The sequence below is a fragment of the Xenopus laevis genome, chromosome 2L, assembly GCF_017654675.1.
Source record: "Xenopus laevis strain J_2021 chromosome 2L, Xenopus_laevis_v10.1, whole genome shotgun sequence".
NCBI classification, from domain to species: domain Eukaryota; kingdom Metazoa; phylum Chordata; class Amphibia; order Anura; family Pipidae; genus Xenopus; species Xenopus laevis.
This window is the reverse complement of record NC_054373.1, coordinates 1,055,225-1,073,575: the sequence shown is the minus strand read 5'-3', so window position 1 is coordinate 1,073,575 and position 18,351 is coordinate 1,055,225. Positions and strand designations below refer to the sequence as shown.

Below are 18,351 nucleotides of genomic sequence, written 5' to 3'. Positions count from 1 at the left end.
CCAGTCATTAGTGTGCCAGTCATTAGTGTGCCAGTCATTAGTGTCCCAGTCATTAGTGTGCCGGTCATAAGTGTGCCGGTCATTAGTGTGCCGGTCATTAGTGTGCCAGTCATTAGTGTGCCAGTCATTAGTGTGCCAGTCATTAGTGTGCCAGTCATTAGTGTACCAGTCATTAGTGTCCCGGTCATTAGTGTGCCGGTCATAAGTGTGCCGGTCATTAGTGTGCCAGTCATTAGTGTGCCAGTCATTAGTGTGCCAGTCATTAGTGTGCCAGTCATTAGTGTGCCAGTCATTAGTGTGCCAGTCATTAGTGTGCCAGTCATTAGTGTGCCAGTCATTAGTGTGCCAGTCATTAGTGTCCCGGTCATTAGTGTCCCGGTCATTAGTGTCCCGGTCATTAGTGTCCCGGTCATTAGTGTGCCAGTCATTAGTGTGCCAGTCATTAGTGTGCCAGTCATTAGTGTGCCAGTCATTAGTGTCCCAGTCATTAGTGTCCCAGTCATTAGTGTGCCAGTCATTAGTGTGCCAGTCATTAGTGTGCCAGTCATTAGTGTCCCAGTCATTAGTGTCCCAGTCATTAGTGTCCCAGTCATTAGTGTCCCAGTCATTAGTGTCCCAGTCATTAGTGTCCCAGTCATTAGTGTCCCGGTCATTAGTGTCCCGGTCATTAGTGTCCCGGTCATTAGTGTCCCGGTCATTAGTGTCCCAGTCATTAGTGTCCCAGTCATTAGTGTCCCAGTCATTAGTGTCCCAGTCATTAGTGTCCCAGTCATTAGTGTCCCGGTCATTAGTGTCCCGGTCATTAGTGTGCCAGTCATTAGTGTGCCAGTCATTAGTGTGCCAGTCATTAGTGTGCCAGTCATTAGTGTGCCAGTCATTAGTGTGCCAGTCATTAGTGTGCCAGTCATTAGTGTGCCAGTCATTAGTGCTACACAATAACATGGTTATAGGAGCAGGGAGGGAGTGTGTACCACATTCACTTTACACAGATCTGCTGCTTTGTCTCCAATGAAAGGAAAATATACTAATAGAATTGATCAGATACTAATAGGATTGATCAGATACTAATAGGATTGGTCAGATACTAATAGGATTGGTCAGATACTAATAGAATTGATCAGATACTAATAGGATTGGTCAGATACTAATAGGATTGATCAGATACTAATAGGATTGGTCAGATACTAATAGGATTGGTCAGATACTAATAGGATTGGTCAGATACTAATAGGATTGATCAGATACTAATAGGATTGATCAGATACTAATAGGATTGGTCAGATACTAATAGAATTGATCAGATACTAATAGGATTGGTCAGATACTAATAGGATTGATCAGATACTAATAGGATTGATCAGATACTAATAGGATTGATCAGATACTAATAGGATTGATCAGATACTAATAGAATTGATCAGATACTAATAGAATTGATCAGACACTAATAGGATTGGTCAGATACTAATAGGATTGGTCAGATACTAATAGAATTGATCAGACACTAATAGGATTGGTCAGATACTAATAGAATTGATCAGACACTAATAGGATTGATCAGATACTAATAGAATTGATCAGGTACTAATAGAATTGATCAGATACTAATAGGATTGGTCAGATACTAATAGGATTGATCAGATACTAATAGGATTGGTCAGATACTAATAGGATTGGTCAGATACTAATAGGATTGGTCAGATACTAATAGGATTGATCAGATACTAATAGGATTGATCAGATACTAATAGGATTGGTCAGATACTAATAGAATTGATCAGATACTAATAGGATTGGTCAGATACTAATAGGATTGATCAGATACTAATAGGATTGATCAGATACTAATAGGATTGATCAGATACTAATAGGATTGATCAGATACTAATAGAATTGATCAGATACTAATAGAATTGATCAGACACTAATAGGATTGGTCAGATACTAATAGGATTGGTCAGATACTAATAGAATTGATCAGACACTAATAGGATTGATCAGATACTAATAGAATTGATCAGGTACTAATAGAATTGATCAGATACTAATAGGATTGGTCAGATACTAATAGGATTGATCAGATACCAATAGGATTGATCAGACACTAATAGGATTGGTCAGATAGTGTCAGACACATCGCACCTTTTCAGTGGCGTAACTCCACAAACCCACGGTGTGGGACACGTTGGCCTCTATCTGAGCTCGCTCACAGCACCCCTCAATCCTCTGAAGCACCTCGAGGCAACTGAGGAACACCCAGCAGTCCAGAGCCCCGAGAGGGACAGACACCTACAGGGAAGAGACCAAAGAGTCACAGGAGGCTCCTACCTTAACAGAGAGCCCCTAGATCAGCATCAGATGAACTGCAACTCCCATAAATACATCTGACAGGGTGAAAAACACTGAACCCCATTCTTCTACTTGCAATGACATGCCCTTGAGAGGGGATCATAGTCTTCAGTCTTTGCCTTTCTCTTTTCCATCTCATCTGCTGCCCCCTCTCAATGATAAACTTACAGCAACCAAGGGAAAGTGGTGGGCACAGCAGATCGTACCATATTCTGTAGATGGGGGGTTACTATAACCAAGTCTAACCACTTGAGAAAAGGGCAAGTGTTTTTATGGGCATAACTTGAAGGAAAGGAGATGAGACTGAAGTGGGTGTCCCTGTGGCAGGGCTGAGGGTGCTGCTGGGACAGAAGAGTGAAGGTAGAACACTGGGTGCATATGGGGGGGGAGTGCAGAATTAGTTCAATTACAGGTGAGGGAGATGAAGGAATTCAATTAGAGTCAGATTTCCCATTACCCCTTGTCAGACTATCACTCGCACAAGTGCACCCCCTCACTCACCTCCAGCAGTTTCAGCTCTTGCACACAATTATGGAGTAACTCGAGGGCTCGACCCGACACCTCCCAGGGGCGCTGCAAGAAGAGAAGTAGGGTGCACTGGCGGGAGAACAGGTAACTGCGCAGCTCCAGCAGGTTGGCCTGGCGCCTCTGGATCAGGTCTCGCTTCTCCATGTCGATTGGTTTGCGCAGGGCCAGGCCGTCCCATCTCCTCACTGGCTGGCAGAATGAGCTCAACCAATTGGCCCCATCTGTAACAAAATGGCACCCACCCTGAAACATGCCTTACATTAATACCCACCCTTGGCATTATTAAAGGAGAACTAAAGCCTAACTAAAGAAGAAGCTAGAAATGTTGTACATTTGGGTTTTGTGCTTCTGTACCAGCCCAAGGCAACCACAGCCCTTTAGCAGTAAAGATCTGTGTCTCCAAAGATGCCCCAGTAGCTCCCCATCTTCTTTTCTGCTGATTCACTGATTCACATGCTCTGTGCTGCTGTCACTTACTGAGCTTAGGGAGCCACTCACAATATACAGTACACATAGAATAGAAATGTCACAATATAAGGCTGATTAGTAATTAATACACATAATTACTACATGGCAGCACAGAAACCAGTGCAATTAGCATCAGAATTGAATAATCAGCAAACCTGTAGCATCAGCTTATATTACAGCCAGGGAAGCTCATTTTCTGCTGGATAATTAGTGACGAGCCCTAAGCTTAGCTTCTCAACAGCCAATCAGAGCCCACTGAGCATGTGAGTGTCACAGACACTTTCCAAGATGGTGACCCCCTGTGACAAGTTTGAAGTCCTGGATCATTGCTGCTATTGACAAGCTCAAACTTTAGCCTCCTGCAATAAGTTCACCATATAAAATAGGACATTTTTAGCCCTATTCATTTTTAGGGTTTAGTTCTCCTTTAATGGCAGTGCTGGTCCTGGTTATCGCTTACTGTCGTACAGTTGTGGCAGACAATGTGCAGGGACCATCCTCTCCCATGCACAGTTGGTGGGTTCCAGGTAATGGTACTTACCCCCAGCACCGAAGTTTAGTACATATTGAGAAAAGAGAGCGTCCAACTCATCGTACTGAACCAAAGCATCCTCAAACTGCTGCAGCATCTCAAACACAAACGCCAGCTCCTCCTGGGGAGAGAAAGGGCAGTGAGGCACAAGCTCCCATAGCCTGCTCTCCCTCAATCCTTGACCATGGGAAAGAGAACAGCTTAGGCGGATGTACAGAGAGATTGGATTATACCCAGGAAGAGCTTCCTGCTTGGCCATGGGAAAGAGAACAGCCCAGAAGGAGGAAATACAGTGACTCAGAGTTCTGTGTATAACCAGGGATTTATGGGCCCTTTACCTGGACCATGAAATATTCACAGAAGCTCCAGCCTGGTTCAGTTCTCTTCTCTCTCAGGGTCCTCATCTCATCTTCAAAGTGGCCAAGATTTCGGGTGAAGGACGTGAGGAGCAGAGTGCGCAGCTTGGCTAGAAACATAGACCAGGATTCCTGGGATCGAGACGTGTCCTTTAGAGGATCCACCAACACCATGCACCTGTGTGTGTTAGAGACATGTACTGCTTATCTGCCCCCCCTGTATCCAACATACCCCCCATAAGCTCCAGACTCCCCATCACTCACCTGTCGCTCTGCTTGTTACAGAAGTCGCTGCGGATCTTGTCGGCAATGGACGTCCGGGGGAGAATGTTGGTTTTGTTCTTCTTCTTTGCTTCACTTTCCACCACCATAATCAGCCAATCAGTGGTGCTGTGAGCGCGCAGGGCGTTTTGCCATTTGGTGATGTCATCTTTTGTTGTGGCTTTATAGACTTCCGTGTCCTGGACAGACAGACAGACAAGACGACTGTGACTGGCCAAACTCACCACTGAAATCCTTAACTAATTTTCATTACAAATTCAAGGGTAACTATTAGGGATGCACCAAATTTAGGATTGGGTTCGGGATTCGGCCTTTGTTAGCAGGATTCAGATTTGACAAATCCTTCTGCCTGGCCGAACCAAATCCGAATTTGCATATGCAAATTAGGTGTGGGGAGGGAAATTGCATGACTTTTTGTCACAAAACAAGGAAGTAAAAAATGTTTTCCCCCTTCCCACCACTAATTTGCATGTGCAAATTAGGATTCGGTATTCGGCAAAATCTTTTGCGAAGGATTCGGAGGTTCGGCCAAATCCAAAATAGTGGATTCCTAGTGCATCCCTAGTAACTATACCTGCCCACAGACTCCAGGAAACTCGTGCCCTCTAGTGGCCAGGCAGTCACATGAAATTGGCCCCTATTTGCCAAGTCATTAGTTGTGAGGCCAGCGAGTCCTGGGCATGGAAGTAGCTAAATAAAGGGATTTTATACCTACTGGAAAATCCTTTTTTAGTAGGCCCTCCTGTCAGTGCAGACGTTAGGGGTTTTGTCATCCTTGACCTCTGGAGGCGGGACAGAAATTGACGATTCTTGACTCCTTCTCCTGCCTATATGTGGTTGGCTCCACCTCCTCCCGTTAGTTCTTTTGGAAAGCTCAGTTGATGGAGACATTATAGTTAGAAGAAAGACCAAGAGACAACATATAGAAATGATAGTGACAGAAGATGCCCCTCTCCCATACTAAAATCAGCCTGGGTGGGACTTACTGCACTGACAGTTCAGGCCTACTAGAAAACGATTTTCCAGTAAGTATAAAATCCCCTTTTCTCTAGTCGGCCCTCCTGTCAGTGCAGACATTAGGGGACGTCCCTTTATTGGGGTGGGTATGACCCTTGGCTGCCTAGCGTAGAATACCTGCTCATTATGCTACTGCAGCCTGAACAGTTGTGAAGCAAAAACATTAAACTTGATAAAAGCATTTGATGAGGCCCAAGTGGCCGCTGTGTAGATCTGGTCTGCCGTTGCCATATTTTGGAGTGCCCAAGATGTGCTCTGTGCCCTTGTAGAATGGGCACAGCGTAGGAAACAAAAAGGCTGTCTGATCGTCGGTACGTTGATGATCTTTTTTAGGTAAATTCTCAGGGCCCTCACTACGTCTAGCATGTGTAACAGTTTCTCTCGCTCGTGTGACGGTTGTGGACAGTAATATAATGTCCTGGTTGATGTGAAATTCGGAAACTACTTTGGGTAGGAACTCTGCGGCAGTCTTGATGGAGGGTGGATGGAGATGAAGCTTTATTTTTAATTTTTCTACCAATAAATGTATCTTTTAACTGAGCATCTTTGGTCTTGTGGATCCGTTTGAGTGCCGGTCAGCCCTGCTTCTTTATCTTCTGCTGTACCGCTCCCTGAAGCTGGGGGTCTGGGGCTGGGGCACCCGGACCACTTTCACTGTTTGGTGAGTAACCTTACAATAAATTCTGGAGCACCTTGTTGTCCTCTAACCATTTGAAGTCTTGAGTACTGCTTTATCTGAGTGGAGAGAGGTCCATGGTTTGGAATATGGCGGCAAGTTCAGACACCTGTTTTGCGGAAGTGATGGCTACCAGGAAGGAAACTTTAAGTGACAGACACTTGAGATCGCACAATACCAGTGGTTCGAAAGGGGGTTTCTGCAAGACAGTCAGCACCAGTGGCAGATCCCAGGTTGGGAGCGCCTGTCTCAATGGGGGGGGGGTGTACCCTAGCTAAGTCCTTAAAATATTGTTGGATTTCTGCTCTGTCTGACCACCGTGTGTGGGTTAGGACAGCTAGGGCTGACACCTGTGTCTTGAGTGTGTGGAGGGTTAAGCCTTTTGTGAGGAACTCAATTACTGTGTATGAAGAACTATCCTCCCAGTGGACACCCTGTTGCTGTCTGGAACGTTCTCTTTGTAGTATGCTCTAGCTGTAGACTGTTTGTGTGCTTGTAGTAAAATGTCTATAGTATTTTGTGAGTACTCTTGTTGGGTCCACCATCCGGTCTCAAGTGTTACACCGTTAAACGAAGGAGAGGCAAATTGGGATGCTTGAGGGGTCCCTGAGTTCCAGGAATTGGAACTTGATGGGTAGCGTGTTATCTCCTGGTGCCCATATTCCCAGTAGAGTGTGATTTTGGTAAACTGCTCCCCAGCCTCGGAGGCTGGCATCTGTGGTCTTGATCTCCCAGTGGATAGGAGCCCAACTTCTGCCATTGTTAAAGTTGTCCGGGGCCCTCCATCACATTAAACTTTATCTGCTCATGTGGGATATGGTTATCGCTTGTTGTAAATCCTTGTGGTTCTTGTTCCACTCGTCTAGAAAATTGTTCTGAAGTAGCCGAAGATGGAATCTGGAGAAAGGGATTGCGTATAAGGCTGACACCATAAAGTCCAGCAGCCGCAGGCAGTCCTCAGCTGAGACTGTCTGCGATTTGGTTTGTATCAGTTTATCTTGTCCTGTGGGAAGAACACTTTTTGTGCTCGGGAGTTGAAGTCGAGGCCCAAAAACCATATGGTCTGGCTTGGTTGTAGAGCACTTTTGCGGAAATTTATCAGACATACGTGTTGGGTGAGTACTTGAAGGCAAGTCTGAGTATCTTTGGCTATTTGAGCTACTGACAGTGCTGTAATCGACATATAGTCCAAATAAAGTAGGATTTTTATCCCCAGTGATCTGAGGCTATGACTGGCATTAGTACTTTGGCTAAAACACGTGGCGCAGTACAGAGCCCAAAGGGTAACGTCATGAATTGGTAGTGCTGGTCGCCTATGGCGAAGCTTAGTAATCTGCTGGGTTCGGGTAGATGAGTATATGTAGATAGGAGCCCTGTAGGTCTATGGATGTCATATAGTTGTTTGGTTCCATAGCCACTTTGACAGATCAGACAGATTCAATTTTGAACCTTTGATTGGTGAAGATTGGGTTCAGGGATTTCAAGTTCAGCACTGTTCTGAAGGTGCCCTCTTTCTTCCTGATGAGGAAGAGATTGGAATTAAATCCTCTGTATCTCCGGTATTGTAAATATTCCTGTATCACCCCTGCTCCCAACAGTGAATAGACTGCTTGCTGTAACAGGTGCTCCTTGTTGGGTGTAGTTGAAGATGTGTGGAACCTTCAGGGTGGTAGGTGAGTGGATAAGGGGATTCTGTAACCTTGCCGAATTATAGTTAGTACCCACATGTCTGTTATGTGAATTTCCCAATCCCCCAGATATCTTAGTAAACTGCCTCCTACCCAATTTGGCCCTTGTTGGGCTGAGTCAGGATGAGGTAGTTCTGTTGGAGGTTGTTTTCGTAATGTTGGGAAGAGTTTGTTGGTGCCACGGTGCTTTACGTTTGTCTGGTCGGTTGGGCTTGCTCTGAAGTTCGACCAAAAGGGGCGAAAAGGTCTGGATTGGGATATCTTACTTTTTCTATTGGAAAATCTATTTGACAGACTTAGTTTTGACGCAGTGTCTCCTGAATGATGTTTGAGCCATAAGGCTGGTCTTGTAACCACTGCATTTGCTTGGTCCCTAGTCTGATTTCGATTTCCATGGCCGTCTCTGCGAGGAATGTGAATGTGGTCACCAGTTTGTCTACCTCACCTTGTAATTTCTGTGCTGATGACGGTGGGTGTCGAGTAAGCTCTTGTGCCCAATGTCTGGCTGTGTGAGTTAAGCCTGATGCCACTGCTGGTCTTAATATTGTTGCTGCTTGGACATAGGATCTCTTCAAAATGGATTCCATGCGATGGTCTAATGGATCCTTAAATGATGCCCACTCGGCAGATAACGCTGTGTGTCTGGACAGGTGGGCCACTGCCGAGTCCACTATAGGGGCTTTGTCCCATTTCTTCTGGTGGTCGTCTGGTACAGGATAAGTCTTAAAAAATCTGGTTGGTTCCATTCTGCTTCAATGGCCTGTGTAACAGAATTGAATATTGGAAATGTTAATTTGGATGACTAATAGGGATGGGCGAATTTTTTCGCCTTGTTTCGCCGCAAAAATGCCGCCCATAGACTTGTATGGCGTTGTGTGTCAAAAAAAAAAAAAGACACGTGTCAAAACAATTCGCAGCGCGAAAACGTTTTTTTGACGCCCATAGACTTTTATTGGCGTCAGCGACATTTTGCCGAAACGAAACAGGTCGAATTCACCCATCCCTAACGACTAGAAGTCTACTGTCTCATCTTTTATTTCCAATGTCTGCATCATTTCCCTAAGTAATCTTTTTGACACCTGGGGTTAGTGGCCGACATCTGTTCATCCTCGGAGTCTGAATCTGTATTGGACAGTAAGTGATCAGATGTGTCCATATCTAAAAGAAGAACACCCTCCTCCTGAGAATCAGAAGTTAATCCCTCATCTGAGTCGAGAGTCTGAACGGTGCGCTACTTGTCTGAGTATTACCAGCAGTGGTTGTGGGGGGTGGTTGGACAGTGTTCACGCTCCACTGTAAGAATTCACCAAACTGTGGAGGCACTTGAGTTGGGGAACTTTGTGCTGGTTGGTTCCGGGTGCAGAACATTCAGATGAGGCTTACTGAGGAGTGACTGGTGTTGGAGGAGCAGGTAGAATTGGCCCAGGTGAGGAGCTCCTCTCCTCTATATTAGGGGTTGAGGCTGGCCCTTGTGCTGGTTGTGATATAGTGGATTGTGGAGACAATACTGGTGGTCCCTGTACCTCCCCTTTTTTTGAACTGACTTTACAGTCTGAACAATCATTTCTTTCAGACCTTCTTAAAGAATGCTTGCGGCGTCTACATTTTGGTAGCTTGTTTGGTTTTCATGCTCTTTCCGTGGCCTGTATATCTGCCCTGAGATCATTTAAGGAGTCGGCTTTCTCCAACACTAATAATCTGATTTGAGTAGGGCCAGAAATTCTAGTGTTGTGCCTCACTGGCTCTAGTTGCTCTCTATGTCCCTGTGGACTGGCGTGTACTAGTGTCTTTCTATGATATGTATCACAGTTTAACACCTGACCTGTAGTGCTCCACTTAAGCGGTACTGGCTCAGTCCTATGACGTCGGACATAACTTTCCTACGATTGATGAAGGGGCAGAACATCGGCTGATCTGTTCTTTTTCTACTTTATTTCATCTGAAAGTTTAGTGGCAGGTGGTTGGGAGATGGGGAAGTCCGATCATTCGAATCTTTGCATCTATGGCTTAAGGCAGGACAAAGAACTAACGTGAGGGGGTGGAGCCAGCCACATATAAGCAGGAGGAGGAGTCAAGAATCAACAATTTCTGTCCCGTCTCGAGAGGTAAAGGATGACATACAGTAACCCCTAACGTCTGCACTGACAGGAGGGTCGACTAGAGAAAACACGTCCATTGCTTTCAGGAGCCGTTATTGATCAGTGCCCCCCACTCAGGGGGAATGACTCAGCTCCGCTGCCCTGTGTTCTCTTACACTCCACCCCCATGCACATTCATGCAGGAGATCACACAGAATATCATACAGACTATACCACACTCATCAAACAGCATTTGCTTCATTTCTTGTGCTTGTTCCATTGGCAGAACAGGGGCCAATATAAGCACAGACTGGGCCCCTCTATACCAGCGGGGTCACCTGACTAATGCCCATACAAATTGCCAACAGCCCAATTTAGCCCAGAGTGACTGAGTTGGGCACAGACTCAGTAATGAGCAAGGTTGAGTGTATGTTGTGAGTGTGCAAGACATAAGAGTACAGAGGGTATTATCTGTATAGGGAGGGGTTACTTACAATATACACCCCATACACAGACACGCAATAAAGTCTCCCTGTGTGGGAGCAGCACAGCCAATCAGATAAAGGTTCTGTAAATCTTATATAGAATAAAACAGAGGGCAACACATGAGACAGGGGACATGTCTATATCAACAGTGAATTATGGATTCATTATTGATAATTATTGACAGTTTATTATACATCTGCTTCAAACCCCCAGGACACAATAACCAAGTCTTAGCCACAACCTGGCGGCAATATCAGCTTCTTGCTTGTCACTTTCTGCAGCAATTTCATTTGGGCCAATAACCGTGCATGTACCCCCCATGCCTACACTGAGGGGCATCCAAGGAATAGCCCAAATAGCCCAGTTCTAGGCCACATGAACTGTGAGCCACAAACATTCCTACCAATAAAACAGTGAACCTTGATTATTCCCACATAACACTGTGAGCCCCAAATATTCCCACAAATAACACTGTGAGCCCCAAATTTTCCCACAAATAACACTGTGAGACCCAAATATTCCCACACAACACTGTGAGCCCCAAATATTCCCACAAATAACACTGTGAGCCCCAAATATTCCCACAAATAACACTGTGAGCCCCAAATATTCCCACAAATAACACTGTGAGACCCAAATATTCCCACAAATAACACTGTGAGTCCCAAATATTCCCACAAATAACACTGTGATCCCCAAATATTCCCACACAACACTGTGAGCCCCAAATATTCCCACAAATAACACTGTGATCCCCAAATATTCCCACAAATAACACTGTGAGACCCAAATATTCCCACAAATAACACTGTGATCCCCAAATATTCCCACAAATAACACTGTGAGCTCCAAATATTCCCACAAATAACACTGTGAGCCCCAAATATTCCCACAAATAACACTGTGAGCCCCAAATATTCCCACAAATAACACTGTGAGCCCCAAATATTCCCACAAATAACACTGTGAGTCCCAAATATTCCCACAAATAACACTGTGAGCCCCAAATATTCCCACAAATAACACTGTGAGCCCCAAATATTCCCACAAATAACACTGTGAGCCCCAAATATTCCCACACATAACACTGTGAGACCCAAATATTCCCACACATAACACTGTGAGACCCAAATATTCCCACAAATAACACTGTGAGCCCCAAATATTCCCACACAACACTGTGAGACCCAAATATTCCCACAAATAACACTGTGAGCCCCAAATATTCCCACAAATAACACTGTGATCCCCAAATATTCCCACAAATAACACTGTGAGACCCAAATATTCCCACAAATAACACTGTGATCCCCAAATATTCCCACAAATAACACTGTGAGACCCAAATATTCCCACAAATAACACTGTGATCCCCAAATATTCCCACAAATAACACATCTCTGAATACTTTGTGTTCCTTTTGCCACCACAGTGGAGAGTCCTTGCTCTGTTCGTGGCATGTCCAAGGCACCTTCCTCACTGTGTCCCCCAAAGCTGAGGCCCCTCATTATCTTTCTACCCCTCAGCTGAGATTGAATGAAAAGGATTCCCTTAGTTTTGCCCCATGCAGATATGTTATTGGATCATTCTTTTTCAATAAATACATGACCAAATGTAATCATTTTTGTTTCACAAGTATTTATATATATATATATATATATATATATATATATATATAAATAATAAAACGTTGATTTGCTGATACAAGATTACAGCAGGAGCAATGAGATACGTATGAGCCCATTCTGGGAGCTCAGTCAGGTCACTTATAAGAATCAGTAGGATCCAGAAGGCACAACTGCCCCATGATGTGGTTCTATTAAACTGTATAATTCTGTGGCTCAGGGAAAGTAACAAACCATTCAGATCTGTCCCATGTGGGTACAGTGTGTGTAACTCATACATGACAACTAATACCAATGGTTGACTGCACACAAATCACTACATACCCCTCCAGCACGGTGCAGGCATAGCACACACATCGCTATGGGCACAAAACAAAGAAATTGCCTGTGTATCACATTTAAGGCTGCAGCCAGTTGGTGGATTAATTGCCCAACAGAGAGTTGGAAGCCAATCACACACAACAGTACCACCTACGTATCTACACAAAGGACCCCTATTAGACCATTAAGAAGACCAGACAATGAACAAGCGTATAGCCCCGCCCCCTGACTCCATCACTTATTACTGTGGATAAGTGCTCCTGTGCCGGAGGCAAGAGGCTTCTAGTCAGTGGGTGCTACTCACACAGCAGTCTGTCCAGTAGATGTGGAGGAAGGGGAAGGTGAGCAATGCCTTGTTCCCCTCTTTCGGGAGAAGTTCTTCCTTAAATGGTACAAACTGGGACTCCAAGTGAATCATCTTTGGGGCACGACCGTAAGCCCTGAGACAAGGGAAAAGAGAGATAAATAGAGGGTCTCTTCTCAATGACTCAGACGTGGGGGCAATAAGCTGAGACTGGAGCTCTGGAAGGGTTAATGGGACGCAAGCTAAAGAAGCTTGAGGCTAATGAAACAGGGAGTTAGAGCAATGGGTGACTAGTGAGCAAATAATGTGCCAGTGCAGGATTAGAGGGTAGGGAAGGGGTACTTAGCATAAGGCTCTGTTATAGTACTGATAGTGAATGTACAGAACATAGAGAAAGGCCACAGGAGGGCGACCTAGAGCACACACAGCGAGAGAGGGGCGGGATGAGAGGGGCGGGATGAGAGGGGCAGGATAAGGGAAGCAACAGGGGCATCAGTAAAAAGGGTCTCACCTTCTCCATTCCATTGGCTCCCGGGGCAGCTGCTGCGTCAGGATGGGGAAAACTGCATAGAATACATTCTGGTCTCCTGCCCCTGAAACACAACATCATACAGGGGTAATGAGTATTCATGGGAAGAAAATAATATTGATGTCATTTACTGTAGCTAATTGAGTGGCCTGATCCTGCACGGGTTGCATAAAATACTGTTACCTGCCCTCAGGGCTCACTCACTTTAACTGTATCTCTACATGTACAGTCTGCTCAGTATATTGCTATTGTTTATATATATATATATATATATATATATATATATATATATATATATATATATATATATATATATACACACACTGCAGGAATAATGGAGCCATCAGCCCACAAAATACCTCCCCACAAAGTTAAATGAAAGGTAAGTAGTGTTAACTTGAACTGCTCAGTAAAACATATGGACAAGTTGCTCTGCACATATACAGTGGCTTGCGCAGGAGCTGACATGTTTTCTGATTGGTTAAATTAAATAAAAATATTAAATACAATATAATTTACAGACCCCAGTGGATGCCCGGCTATAAGTGCAGCGGTGGAACTAATCTTCCCCTGTAAATGTATTTCAGAATCGGGGGCAGGACAATGCAACCCCCCAGAACAAAAAGCTTGTTCCAGATCATTTCTATGTAACTGCTGCTTCATCCCAGGGACAGAGAAATATTCCTCTCATGTCTCTCCATTTGCCTCACCAGGGGGAAAATAATCTCCAACTGGACCAGTCCCTGGATGAACATGGGCCCAAAATGATTAACACCAGGATCTCTGTATTTTCTCAATGACATGGATCCCTTTCTACATCTTCTCTACAGGCCTTCCTGCATTCCAAACTGCTCCCTGGTTGCTAGGGTAACTAAGCCCTAGTGATAAGATAGCAATTGAATTTCCAAGTGAGAGATGCAGAACAAAAACGTGTCATTATTTCAAAACCACAATAATTAAAAATGAAGACCAATTGCAAATGGTCTTATGATGCCACCGTGTGCAACCTTCTGGATACATCCTGATTGGGCAACGTCAATAATAAAGTACAGATAGTGATTTCTATGCTGCAGAAAGAAGAAGAAGGGAATCAATAGGGTTATAATATAACAGATCTATATTGAAGTCTCATGGTAACAGAGAGGGGGTGTTGCAGGGAAGAGACTGCCCGGCTGCCCAACACAATGAGCAGAGGAGAAGCATTTCAGGGAATCCCCTAATCTCCAAGCAGAATAATATTCTGGAAATATCATCCCCCACCAGTGCCAGGAAAATGTATAATTTACTGTAATGTACTTGGGGGCAGACAACACTCAAGTTTCGCTTATGATGTTGGGTGGGGATTTTTATACCGCTCTGGTGTGACTTGCTCCTTAAAGGCAAAATATTGGATAATTAACCCAACTCCCAATATAATGAATGATATGGTGCAGCTTTTACTTTGGGCCAGAAGCACAGTAGGAGGGGACAGCCAATCACAGCCCTGCAGTCACACAAGCACAGACAGGCTTCAGTTCCCTAACAGGTTCTGTGGGGCAGGACGGGATACGTAGAAAGAGTAGAGGTATAAACACACACATATCCCATGCCGTAGGAGTGGATATATAAGAAGGGTAAAGGCATTTTGGATACAGGAGGGTGGGGGATGTGGGGTATTGACACACAGAAAAAGGAGAGGTGGGATCAGGGCCGGAACTAGGGGTAGGCAGAGTAGGCACGTGCCTAGGGCGCAAAGGTGGAGGGGCGCCAGGCACGTACTTACTCCTACCCCTAGTCCGGTCCCTTCACTGCCGACCGCGAGTACGCGAACGCATGCGTCGATTTGCGCATGCACAGAAGCGTCTATGCGCCCACGCGTCTATGCGCTGAAGTGTCTTTTTGCGCATGCGCAGAAGCGCGCAACTAGCCGGCCCAGCAGCCGTCAGGCTGCCTAGGACGCCTGCCCGGCTTGGCCCGGCTCTGGGTGGGATATATATATATATATATATGCAGGTATGTGGGAGGGTTTATGGTATATACACATGAAGATACAGAGGTATGTATATATACGGAGTTAGAAGGGGTATGTAAACATGGAGGTATGGGAAGGTTTGGGGTATATACTCATGTAGAAGGGGGGGTATATACTCATGGAGGAAGGAGGGGAGGTGTATATACACATGTAGGGGGGAGGGTTTGGGGTATATACATGTAGGGACCTATAGGATTAATATGTTCCTATAGCTTTACATCCCTACCCTTCCTCCTTTTCCCTAGTTGCTGGGCAAAAGCCCATGTATCTAGTTATATTTACAGAACTAGTGTTATTGGCCAAGAGGTGTAATGACCACTTCCTGTTACACTTCCATATAGTGTTTAGAAAGGGGTGGATCTTCCTCTTTGGCTGCTGGTGTCCTTACCTACTGGTTGTGCTCATTGAGTCTGGGTACAACAAGGCCCAGTGAAGGGGCCTGAAACATTAGAGATTAAGTTGGGGACCACGGAGCCCAGTGAATGAGGTTAGTTAGAATTATGTTATATCTGTTATAGACTCTCTAGGAGAGTGAGATAGAGAGGACAGACAGTAAGAGCAGCTTTGTGCTCCATCCAGGATCAGTAGCAGGAGAGGCTTCCCATGGCTCCGGGATTGTCTTTAATGAAGGGACCACAGTGAATAGGGATGAGGCTTAGACTCCTTCTCCCTGACCCCTCTGCTGGGTGAGATCCGGACCACTTTGAGGTAGAACTGCCTGAGGGAATTGATGTATTATTTGACTACATGGGAGTCACATTCCTCAGCTCATCTGCCTGTTCCAGCCTGTGATTTTACATCTGCCTATACCTCATATTGACTGTAATTAAACCTGAGGCCATTTGTGTTGAACAAATAAACAATCACCCTTCTTGTTTCACCATAATAACCTCCTGCAGTCCATCATCTTCCTATTTCACCTGCACAGTAGCCTGAGAGTTGTAGTTGCACTTCACCCTCATTGGAATCTTCCACTTAGTGAAGGCCCTGACCTGAAGTGTTAGAGCCCCTCTCACTGGCTGGACATGAACTCCTTGTGCTCTGCTTAGTGTTACATGTACATGGGGGGCAGGAGGGAGGGGACATGATGGGGAGGAGTCACATGTGGGAGGAGTCAGATGTAGGCGAGGCCCATACACTGGACTACAGGGGGTTACAGGGGACTAAGCAGCTGTACAGGCGGTACATGAGGGAGGGCTGAGCTCACGGGGGTCCCTGTCAGTGACACGGGTCGGTAGAGGAGCCACAGGGAGTAGGAGGGTCACAAATCGCAGCACAGAACGCACTGACAGGCGCAGAACCTTACACGTGACAATGGGCTTGTTCTCCATGGTGCAAACCACCTCCGGCTCCCCGTCTCCGTTCCCGGTGTCTCCAGGCCCCGCCCCTTCCATGGGCACCGGTCACCGCTCCATCCCGGGTTATCCGCAGGCAGCTCACGCTCACTTCCGCCTTCCTACCCAGCTGACACCGCCACTTCCGGAGAAGCTCCCCTGCGGCCATTGGGTAGAAACTGACAAGCTGGGGAGGAGGCGGGATGTCACGTTGAGCCGCAATAGGTGAGAGAGAAAAGGGCGTGATTGTAAAAACAATCATGTGATTGGCCTTCTAGAAGAAACGTCATCGCCAACACGGCCATATTTGTATTGGGCAACAGCCTAACAGAAGGGAAGCTAAATGCTGAAGATGTTACACATGCAGTGACTGACAGAATTACTCGTCTGACATCAGAGGGAGGAGCCAGTCACACAGTGAGGGAGTTGCTCAGTGACTGACAGAATTACTCCTCCCTCCGTATGGGAGGGACTGACATGAGAGGGAGGAGCCAGTCACACAGTCAGTAGTTAGACCCCTGTGAGGAAGTTGATCAGTGACTGACAGAAATACTGCCCCCCAGTGGCAGGTGCAGATACTGCAGTTCAGTCCTTACTCTTATATTTCCCTGAGCCCAGAGCCTCCTGTGCAGAGACCAGAGTGAGGCTGAGACAGTGGAGGGGTCACAGCAATATCATTCTAAGGACTTGGTTCCCCACAAAGGGGTACCCTACCCTGGCCCCACCCACACTGGTGCCCAAGCCCTGCCCCAGACCCCGCCCACTCCACATCACAGTTAAAAGACCACACAGAGATCAGCGCTTAAAAAGTAACCTCCCCCCCACAAGTTATAAAAAAGCTATTGAAGGTCAGGGTCCCCTTATTAGTTAAAAAAGATTGGCGCCTGGGCCCCCCATAAAAGTTTTTTTTTAAAAGAAATCATTGGCGCCAGGACCCCCCTTACAAGTTAAAATAAATTGGGGCCCCCCAAAATTTATTTATTTTTTTAAAAAAAAAAAAACATTGGTGGCAGGAGCCCCCTTACAAGTTAAAAATAAATTGGGGCACAAACATTTTTTAAAAAAAACCCATTGGTGCAAGGTCCCCCCTTACAAATTAAAAAAAAAACATTGGTGGCAGGGGCCTATAGAATATTAAAATAATACATTGGTGGCCCGGGGATTAACAAAAAAACACACACAGACAAATTGGTGGTCAGTAGAATTGAACTCATGGCTTCAGGACTTCAACTTCGCCTCCTTTTGTGACTTTGGGTCTTTCCGCTGCTTCAGGACTTCAATTTCAGCTGTTTTCGTGGCTTCGGGTCTTTTTGCCGCTTCGGGACTTCGGCTGTTTTTGTGGCTTAAGGTCCTTCGACACTTCCGTATTGGGGACTTGAGAAATGGCCGCACTGCTCGGGCACTCATAAGGGGGGCCCGGCTCTTTCAAAACTGCAGCACTGCTGGACACTTGTCCCCCCTGTCCCCCCCTGATGGCAGCCCTGGTCCCCACTACTTTATTTATACCTCTGAGAGATGCTGGAGGCGGGCTCTATCCTAATGGTGCTGCAAATCCTCGAGGGCGGTGCTACAAGTCCTCAGGGGCGGTGCCACAGGCTTTACCTGCTGTTACTCCCTATATACAGACAGAAGCAGAATCCCATCTTCCCATTGGCTCCTTCCTTGTGACTGGGCAGATCCAGGCAACACTGGGCTGATTTATTCCTTACAGGGCCACTACTTTCTATTTCTACTTTCCCATGTTTCATTAGTGACCAGTCTGTGCTC

The 18,351-nt window shown here is 45.7% G+C and overlaps 1 protein-coding gene across 1 annotated transcript in view; it reads right to left on the bottom strand.

The window, feature by feature from the left end:
- Positions 1 to 16,758, bottom strand: part of trappc10.L (trafficking protein particle complex subunit 10 L homeolog) — a 30,924-nt gene extending 14,166 nt beyond the window's left edge. Inside the window, exons 1-8 of the mRNA XM_018245774.2 lie at positions 16,557 to 16,758; positions 13,222 to 13,303; positions 12,711 to 12,846; positions 4,498 to 4,694; positions 4,216 to 4,411; positions 3,887 to 3,998; positions 2,851 to 3,098; positions 2,143 to 2,289 (exon numbers count right to left, since the gene is read on the bottom strand). Of these exons, the coding sequence (XP_018101263.1) occupies positions 2,143 to 2,289; positions 2,851 to 3,098; positions 3,887 to 3,998; positions 4,216 to 4,411; positions 4,498 to 4,694; positions 12,711 to 12,846; positions 13,222 to 13,303; positions 16,557 to 16,644 (1,206 nt within the window). The 5' untranslated portion in view covers positions 16,645 to 16,758. The remainder of the gene's footprint in view (positions 1 to 2,142; positions 2,290 to 2,850; positions 3,099 to 3,886; positions 3,999 to 4,215; positions 4,412 to 4,497; positions 4,695 to 12,710; positions 12,847 to 13,221; positions 13,304 to 16,556) is intronic.
- Between the last annotated feature and the right edge of the window lie 1,593 nt (positions 16,759 to 18,351).